The sequence below is a fragment of the Lathyrus oleraceus genome, chromosome 1 (genome assembly GCF_024323335.1).
Source record: "Lathyrus oleraceus cultivar Zhongwan6 chromosome 1, CAAS_Psat_ZW6_1.0, whole genome shotgun sequence".
Lineage (NCBI taxonomy): Eukaryota > Viridiplantae > Streptophyta > Magnoliopsida > Fabales > Fabaceae > Lathyrus > Lathyrus oleraceus.
Genome location: NC_066579.1, coordinates 398,394,603 through 398,404,758, shown reverse-complemented (window position 1 = coordinate 398,404,758; position 10,156 = coordinate 398,394,603). Strand labels below are relative to the sequence as shown.

General features: G+C 36.1%; 1 protein-coding gene across 1 annotated transcript; it reads right to left on the bottom strand.

Annotated features, from left to right (window-relative positions):
- Window positions 1-7,647: 7,647 nt before the first annotated feature.
- On the bottom strand, window positions 7,648-9,671 carry LOC127074661 (heat shock cognate 70 kDa protein). The gene is made up of 2 exons (XM_051016006.1): window positions 9,449-9,671; window positions 7,648-9,335 (listed from the first exon to the last, which is right to left on the bottom strand). Exons 1-2 carry the CDS (start codon window positions 9,669-9,671, stop codon window positions 7,648-7,650), a joined length of 1,911 nt encoding a protein of 636 aa, XP_050871963.1.
- Window positions 9,672-10,156: the final 485 nt, after the last annotated feature.

Here is a 10,156-nt window from a genome sequence, read left to right as displayed (position 1 = left end):
TTCAGGTATTTTACCTCAGTTTTTCATTACGTGAGGTGAAATCTTCATCATGAAATGTATTATTTATAGTAGTGCAATAAATAAAGAGTATACAATTTCTTTTTTAATGTGGAAGAACAAATAAAACTGCAATCACAAAGCATATTAAAAGTATTAAATTCCATCAAACCAAGGATCTTCATACTAATTGTCAGGAAAAACAAATGCATAGATAAAAAAAAAAGAACACAATAACGATATAACAATTTAACGTGGAAACTCCAAAATCAGAGAAAAAACTACAGTCTTTGTCAAATGACAACTAAAAATAACACAAAAAAATTATTACAGTACATAAACTACCTTCAACCATCCCAAAACCCCAATATACCCATAATCTACAAAACAAATTTTAAATATGCATCACAACATTTTAATAAAAGAGTATAAGAGAAAATATAAAAAATCAATTTCATGTATCACCATTTTGTTGCAATATATGACCTTATAGATGGCTAGTTTAGGCACGAGGTTTATCCTCGAGTTATACTTCTTAAGTATATGATGCACATCCCACTTGTTGAACTTTTTTAGTAGAGGCCTTTACAATCATTAAGTATTGTTTCATGATTAGGTCTTTCGCCTAATAGTCCCATTGTATGGGTGTCACTATATGAGAGTCAGTCTTGAGCATTATATTTTCCACTCCCATATTTGTAGCCATATAAAGATTAAGGTTTAATTCATTATGCATGATCTACCTTGAACATTACCTTCACAGTTTAATTTCCGGTCTTGACCGTAATGCGGCATGCTAGGTGTTAAAAGTTAGATTAGTAATTCAAGTGTTGTAACCGATTAGTATGGGGGTGTAATCGGTTACAACAAAGTCAGAAGCACTTCTAATGTAGCATAAAAGTGAAGATTTTGAAGTTGTAACAGGTTAACCTCATACATCAACCGACTACCATTGGAGTTTTTTTAATTGTTTGTGTCAGTTGTAACCGGTTAACCAAATGGTGTAACCGGTTACAGATCTGAGTTTTGTACTTTTCTGTTATGAAATTGTTTGTTTTGGATCCCAATCATATTATACCATTTGTATAAATGTGTTGGATGCATTCTCATTCAAAAGTAATGACAATTATCATTCTCACCCTCAATTCTCTCTCTCTCTCTCTCTCTCTCTCTCTCACACATACACACACAATTTTCCTCTTTCACTCTCCATATTCCAAATTTCTCCACCATTGTTCACCAACCTTGTGGTCCAAAGTTCCAACATTTGACATCATGAGTCTGGTTCTAATCCATAAACATCTAGTGTGTAACATGAATTTTGTTTCCAATGAAAGAATCCCTACAAACCAATTTATCCTTAATGCGAAGAATTACGAAAAATGGTGCAAGCAAATGAAAGTGTTGTTTGGCTACCAATTTGTTCTTGAAGTGATTAAGAACGGGGTGAATCCTCTTATCGCTGGTGCAACAGATGCACAACAAGCAACGCATAAGGAAGAGAAGAAGAAATATTTTAAGATGTTGTTTTTGATCCATCAATGTGTGGATGGTGACAACTTTGAGAAAGATGGTGATTGTTAATCGTCAAAGCAAGCGTGAGAGATCTTATAGAAGGCCTATGCAGGGGATAACAAGGTGAATGTGGTGAAATTACAAACTCACAAGTGTCAACTTAAATTGATTGAAATGGAAGAAAAGGAGAAAATCAATGATTTTATAATGATAATCAATGGGTTCGTGAATCAAGTGAAGTCATGCAGAGAAATCATTACAGAGCAGTATGTTATCGCAAAAATCTTTTGTTCTTTAACACCAAGATTTGACAATGTTGTTGTGGCGATTGAGGAATCGAAGGATCTCGCAACGATGAGCAAAAGGGAGCTGCAAAACTCTCTTGAGGATCATGAGAAAAGGATAGAGGAGAGAAACTCTGATAAGGCAAAAATGGAGATCGTTTTGCAAGCTCGCTTCAACGATAAGGATAAGAGATCGAAAGGAAAATGGCCCATGAAGAGTAAAGGGAATTTTTAGAATTTTGGTGGAAAAGAGTTCTGAAATTCCAAGAATTGAAATTCCAAGAATTCAACTTGTCAAAGGAGTGAGAGCAGTTGCGACAAAAATGGTGGTCAATGAAACTTTAGAGGTGAAAAAAAGAGGTTTGACAAAAGTAAGGATCAATGCTTTAAGTGTCAAAGGTTCGGTCATTTTGCAAGAGAGTGCAATGCGAACAAGAAGGAACTTAAAGGGGATGAAGTCAAGGTTGAAAGGCAAGAGTTTGATGAAGAAAATACACTCTTGGTCATGATCATGGAAGGAGAATGAAGTAGCAGCAGTCTGCGGGACAACAACAGCAACAATTCAAGGAATGTTGCAAAATTGAGTTGTAACCGGTTACATGATACAGTTAACCGGTTACATGCAGCAGAAAATGCCATGATGAGTATGAAAGGAATTCAGTGCCACGAGGAATGGTACTTAGACTCAAGTTGTTCTACTCATATGACGGGGAAGAAGGTTTGGTTTGTTAAAACCAATCGTGCCATGAAGAACAAAGTGAACTTCACGTATGTCACCATTCTAGCGGCCGATGGGATCAATGATGTTTTGATCATGAGAAGGGATGTTGGATATTCCTTGATCAAAGATGTACTGTACATTCTATAAATCAAATGTAACCTTCTAAGTATTGGCTAATTACTTGAGAAGGGTTACAAGATTCACATGGAAAATAAGGGGTTACACGTTATGGATGCAAAATGAGCTTTGATCCTCAAAGCGCCTATGGCTGCCAATAGAACCTTTAAGGTTGAGCTGAAGGTTTTGGAGCATAAAGTCTTGCTACAAAAACAAGTAAAGAAGAATGGATATGGAATTATCGTCTTGGCATCTCAATTTTCGAGATCTCAAAGACTTGCAAAAGAACTGAATGGTAACAGGGCTACCATTGATCAACATACCAGCTGAAATTTATGAAGAATGTGTGCAAGCGAAGAACCGAGAATGCAGATCGTAGAACCAAGAATCATCTTGAGGTGGTGTATTCATATGTGTGTGGATCGACGCAAGTAGATTCCATTGGTGGCAATAGATACTTTATTACATTTATCGACGATCATAGTAGAAAGTTATGGATATACCTGATCAAGAGAAAATATGAGGTACTTAAAGTGTTTAAGAAGTTTAAGTCCATGGTTGAGAAGCAAAGTGGTCACAAACTCAAGCAAAGTGGATGGTGGAGAAGACTATATCTCAAATTACTTTGAGAGGTTTTATGATCAAGAAAGGATCGCACATGAGTAATACCACCCTATACACCGCAACAAAACGGTATTGCCGAAAGGAAGAATCAATCGATTATGAACATGGTGAGAAGCATGTTAAAAGGGAAGAACTTTCTGAAAGAGTTATGGGGATAAGAGATATCCACAACTGCCTATTTGTTGAATATGTGTCCTACAAAAAGGCTTGAGAATGTAACACCAAATGAAGCATGGTCGGGGTTCGAACCGAATCTAAACCATTTGAGAGTTTTTGGTTCCGTAGCGTATGAACATGTTCCTGGACAGCTTAGAAAGAAGATGGATGATAAGGGAGAAGTGACGATACTTATAGGGTATCACTCTACCAGTGGTTATAAGTTGTTTGATGTAGCAAAGAGGAAGTTTAAGATCAGCCTAGACGTCATTGTTGACGAAATCAAGGAGTTGCAGCAGTCTGTAACCGATTACATAAAAGCTGTAACTGATTACAACTTTAGAATTCTAGATTTTGTAGAAATGAGAAGTGCATAACAGTCCATCGTTGAAGCTCAAAATGAAGAAAACTTGAGAAGATCAACAAGGCAAAGAGTTTTTCCTCAAATACTCCAAGATTGTGAGCTATTCTGAGACAATGAAGTCAATGATGATAGTAATTTCGTCCATTTTGCACTTATGGCCGAATCTGAACCTGTTAAAACAGAAGAGGCTTTAAATGACCCAAATTGGATTTGTGCTATGAAGAAGGACCTAAAATCCATTGAGAAGAAAAACACTTGGGATTTGGTTCATTTACCAAATGGAAAGAAGCCAATTGGTGTGAAATGGGTGTTCAAAGTGAAGGCAAGTCCCAAGGGTGAAATAATTAAGCAGAAGGCTCGATTGGTTGCTAATGGATTTTTGCAAAGAGAAGGCATAAAAGTTGAAGAGGTATTTGCACCGGTTGCTAGGATTGAAACCATTAGACTTGTTGTTGGTATTGCAAATAACCCCAATTGGCCCATCTACCAAATGGATGTCAAATTTGCATTTTTGAATGGATCGCTTGAAAAAGAGGTATATGTAGGACAATCACCTAGTTTTGTTATGAGAAACCAAGAGTTGAAGTTCTACAAGTTAAAGAAAGCATTAAATGGTTTGAAGCAAGCTCCAAGATTTTGAAAAAAAGAATAGATGGTTTCCTAATGGAGGTTGGCTTCAAGAATGTGTATCCAAGCATGGAGTGCATGTGAAGACGGATACAAGTGAATGAGTGATTATCCTTTGTCTATATGTAGACGACTTGTTGATAATAGACAACAACAAAAAATTTGTTTCAAAGTTCAAGAGTGAACTTATGAAAGGGTTTGAAATGACCGACCTTAGTCTCATGACATACATTCTTGGCATTGAGTTCCACAAGTCCAAAAGGGGACTGCTCATGCACCAAATAAGACATGCTCTTGAGATATTGAAGAAGTTTAAAATAGAGAATTTTAATGATGCCATTAGTCCAGCTGAACCAATGTTACAATTGTCGAAGAATGCGAATGAGCAAGGTGTTGATCCAAATCAATATAGAAGGTTGATTGGATCCATGCGTTATTTGTGCAATATGCGATCGAACTTGGCATTTAGCGTCAGTATTGTGATTAAACTCATGGGGAGACTAAAGGTGTCTCACTTGGCAGTAGTTAAGAGAACCCTAAGATATGGCAAAGGTTTTGTTGGTTGCGGAATTCTCTTTCCCGCAGCGGATACGGGCAGAAAATGCAATTTTTTCGATTTTACCGATTTCAATTGGTACGAAAACAAAGATGATCGAAAGTCTACAGTTGGATACATATTCATGTTCGATAGGACACCAATCTCACGGTGTTCAATTAAGGAACCAATAGTTGCACTCTCATATTGTAAGATCAAGTACATTACCGTTTTGTTATGTGTGTGCCAAGCCGTGTGGCTTATGAGTCTATTGGAGAAGTTGGGCAGCAGTGAGGGTGAGGCTGTTACACTCCTGGTTGACAATGTTTCAGCAATTAATCTTGCTAAGAACACAATTGCACATGGGAGGAGAAAGCATATTGAGATGACGTTTCACTACTTGAGGGAGATTATTAGCGAAGGAAGGTTACAATTGGGATATTGCATAAGTGAAGACCAAGTGACTGATTTGTTAACTAAGGGGGGTCACAAATGATGTGTTCAAAAGGTTGAAGATGAACATGAGCATGGAAGACTTGGAGCACTTGAATTAAGGTGGTGTGTTAAAAGTTAGATTGGTAATTCAAGCGTTGTAACCGGTTACAGCAAAACCAGAAGCACTTCTGATGTAGCAGAAAAGTGAAGATTTTAAAGTTGTAACAGGTTAACCTCAGACGTTAATCAATTACCACTGAAGTTGTTTTAATTGTTAGTATTAGTTGTAACCGGGTACAAGCCCGAGTTTTGCACTTTTTCTGTTATGCAATTATTTATTTTGGATCACAATCATATTATAACACTTGTATAAATATGTTGGATGCATTCTCATCCAAAAGTAATGGCAATTATCAATATCACCCCCAATTCTCTCTCTCTCTCTCTCTCTCTCTCTCTCTCTCACACACACACACACACACACACACACACACGCGCGCGCGCGCGCACACACAAACACACACACACACACACATAATTTTCCTCTTTCACTATCCACATTCCATTTTTCTCCACAATTGTTCACCAACCCTGTGGTTAAAAGTTTCAACACTATGAAGTATTGCCTTAGTTTGTAGGTCAATATTAGGTCCAACACGCTCTTCTCCGACTTCTGGTATCTTGTTTCTGATGCCTATAGTCCACTCTAGTGAAATAAGTAGGTCTATAAGACTCATTGTCTTTCATTACCAAGAAGGCTTCAATGGCTTTTATTGATATAGACAAATAAATAAACAAAGTCTCCATCTCCTTGGATCTAGTTAGAACAGGAGGCCGAGACACTCTGAGTTTGTAGAATGCTACCTCACACTCAAAAAACCATTCGAAGGACACATATTTCCTCAATAACTTGTAGAATGGTAGTGCATGGTGGACCGACCTAGCCAGAAAATGTGAGAGAGAGACCAACACCTTGTTTAGTTGTTGCATTCCTGTTTTGTCTTTGGAGTCACCGTATCTATAAAGATTTTACACTTGTCAAGGTTGATCTTGGTCTCCCTTCGTGAAGTAGTATCCCCGAAACTTCCCTTTTATAATGCCAAACGTCCGTTTCTCGAGACTTATACGCATATTATACCTACATACCTTTTTAAACATCACCTCTAGATGGGACATGTGAGCTTCTTCCCTAGTGGATTTCACTATCATATCACTCATGTATACTTCCATCACGAATCTGATATGGTCTTTGACAACTTTGTTCATTATTCGCTAACAAGTTGCTCATGCATTATATTAGGTTTGAACCCCTGAATATGCATCGATAAAAGATATGAGCATGAATTCCGATGAATAGTCTACTAGCTTGTAGACGATGGATAAGGGGTAAGCATATTTAGGTCATGCCCGACACATTCTCCATTTGTTGTTCGTCTTCTTGATAAGTAAACCTTGTTCATATACAAAGTTGATTCTCATGATATCTTCTACAACTTTATTTAGTCTCTTCTTTCTTCTCAGGTGATTACTTCCATTGATGTTAGGCAGCATACAATTTTTTTTATGTAAAGCCAAAGGAATGGCAGGCTACCTCGAGGTCTATGTTTAGCATCTCCTCAACGTACTAAGTTGTATAAATCATTAATTTAAAAATATCAGAAATTATGAAGAAAGTGATTCTTTTGCGTATAACATTATATTAGATCTAACTGTCACATTTAAGATTACTACATGATTAAATTTGAATCACAATTTGACAAAACTAAACATACAAGTTTAAATAAGTGACTATCAAGAACAGTTCACAATATGCAAATTTGAGTGTTCAAATGACTTCTTTCTCAATTATTATTGTCAATTATTTTGGTTTATATAGTTCGTCTAAGTCACATATATCTACTGTGTAACAACAGGCAATTAACTTCTAACCAACTATGCAACTAACTAACATCTCTTATGTAACTAACTAACACCATTGCATGCTTTTGTATTATCATCTTTAACCATTTGTTCACTTTTCTGTAATACTAACTATCATACTTTCTTTTCATAACAAATTCCTTCAGCCAACTGACTATGCAGCAGATTAAAATCTTGGAGAAGACTCAAACAAATATATGTAATCATAATGGTTTAAGCACATTGTTGTTGGAATCACTTATATAACATGTCTCCACCTGAAATTTAACATAACTTTTTTAACTATTAGATAATGAATACTAAACAGCAAGACAATACTTAAAATCTTAATTAGGAAAAAATACATAAAAAGCTAAATAGTCTTAGCAATAATGTGTTCCATGCTAGTTTTAAGCTCTTTTAGAAGGTCCTCCATATCATCTATTTCAACCACATGGTTATTCTCATCAACCAAATATGTTGTAACCACGATTGTAGATCTGATCTTCTCAATTTCTTCCGAGGAGAGCATTGTATCGATATCCTCTTTCTTTAAAGTGGTTCTCATTTTGTAAATGTAGTCATCCAATGCATTCAGTGCATTTGCCTTTCGGAGGAATTTCTTATCTTCAATATGGTAATTCTCAGCTTCTTGAATTAATTTTTTAATATCCTCGCTTGACAATCTTTCTTTGTGATTGGTTATTGTAATCTTGTTGGAAGTTCCAGAAGCATTATTCTTAGCTGAAACAGTTAAAATACCATTTTCATTGATATCAAAACAAACAACTGAAAAAGGGGAACAGCGGGGAGCTGGGGGAATGCCAGAAAGAATAAAAGAACCAAGCAAGTTGTTGTCACCGGCTCTTGTTCTCTCACCCTCATAAACCTTAATCAAAGCACTGGTTTGGTTATCTTGACTTGTAACACATGATATTGTCTTATTGACAGGAATGCAAGTGTTCTTAGGAATCACCACACTCATGATATCTCCTAATGCAGATATACCAAGAGACAATGGTGTAACATCCTGCAGCACCAACTGTGGAACATTATGCAGCACCAACTGTGAGTTATTCTGCGGCTCCAAATTTGGAACATTCTTAATGTCTTCACTCAACATAGCAGCCTGAACAGCTGCCCCATAAGCCACAGCCTCATCAGGATTAATGCTCTTGCATAGCTCTTTCCCATTGAAAAAGTCCTGCAATAGCTGCTGTACTTTTGGAATCCTTGAAGACCCCCCAACGAGGACGACATCGTCTATCTTGCTCTTGTCCATCTTAGCATCCATTACACAGCTTTCAACAATCTTCATACACTCAATGAAAAGGTCCATGTTCATTTCCTCAAATTTGGCTCTATTGATAGATGAAGAAAAGTCAATGCCTTGAAATAAAGAATCTACTTCAATAGTTGCAACAACAAGGAAAGAAAGTGATCTTTTTGCCCTCTCACATGCAGTTCTCAATCTTCTCAATGCTTTGGGATTTCCATTAATATCCACTTTGTTCTTTCTATTGAACTCTTGTACAAAGTAGTTCACCATTCTATTATCAAAGTCTTCTCCTCCAAGGTGAGTGTTTCCAGCAGTTGCCTTAACATTGAACACATTACCTTTAATGGTTAGTAAAGACACATCAAAAGTGCCACCCCCAAGATCAAACACAAAAATATTTCTTTCTCCATCAAAGTTAGTTCTCTTGTCAAGACCATATGCAACCGCTGCAGCAGTAGGTTCATTCATTACTCTCATAACATTGAGGCCAGCAATAGCACCAGCATCTATAGTGGCTTTTCGTTGAGAATCATTGAAGTAAGCTGGCACAGTAACAACTGCATTCTTAACATTTGATTCTAAATATGACTCGGCAATCTCTCGCATTTTGGTGAGTACCATAGAGGATACTTCTTCGGCATATAGTTGTTTCTCCTGACCCTTGTACTTAACCATAATCATGGGTCTGTCATCAACACCAGCAATGACTTTGAATGGCCATAAAAGTATATCATCTTGAACAATAGGATCACTAAACTTCCTACCAATTAACCTCTTAGCATCTGAAAAAATAAAGATATAAATAAGGTCCCCTAAACTAACAGGAGAATTCAAAATAGATCATGAGCTTGTTATAAATAATTTATAATTAGATTTTGGAAGAGTAAAAGAGTACCAAAGACAGTGTTTTGAGGGTTTGCAGCAGCTTGATTCTTAGCAGCATCACCGATTAATCTCTGATTCTGTGTGAAAGCAACAAAAGAAGGTGTAGTTCGATTGCCTTGATCGTTGTGAATGATCTCAACTCGACAGTGTTGTTCCTGCCATACTGCAACACATGAATACGTTGTGCCAAGGTCTATTCCCACAGCACAATGTGCTTCCTGTTTTCTCTTCATATTAAAAATACAATATTAGGGTTTCTTGTGTCAACCGAAGTTATACGGTTTCTTCAAAAGCACGATATAGTTGTTGTTTCTAAAAAGTCGAGCGCCTAGGTTGTTTCTTTTGAAATTACATTATCTTGTTTAAATATAAATCTGATTCATATTCTTTCTATTTATTTATTTTGTTATAGTTTGATTTATATTTCGATTACAAAACAATATTATGTGACGGGAGACTTTTCTTGTGTGGAAAATATTTAAGAGAATATTTCCAAAACAAATATAAATCTATACTCAATAAAGTTGAGTGGATTAAAATAAAGAAGACACAATAAAATTAAATTGATACAAAATAAAAATGTAATTGATTTGCATATATTGTTTATTTGATCAAATCATAGTTATATAATTATTTGAAATCTACTAAAATCAAATCTATTTGTTAGTAAACATTTATTATATTTTTTATTTTCTTATAAGTTTAATATCTAATTCAC

Bases quoted from the DNA above. Each gene is read 5' to 3' on its own strand.
- LOC127074661 (XM_051016006.1), bottom strand. From the start codon at position 9,671: ATGAAGAGAAAACAGGAAGCACATTGTGCTGTGGGAATAGACCTTGGC. The intron at 9,336-9,448 runs GTACTCTTTTAC...TTATTTTTTCAG, and splicing joins CCCTCAAAACACTGTCTTTG to ATGCTAAGAGGTTAATTGGT.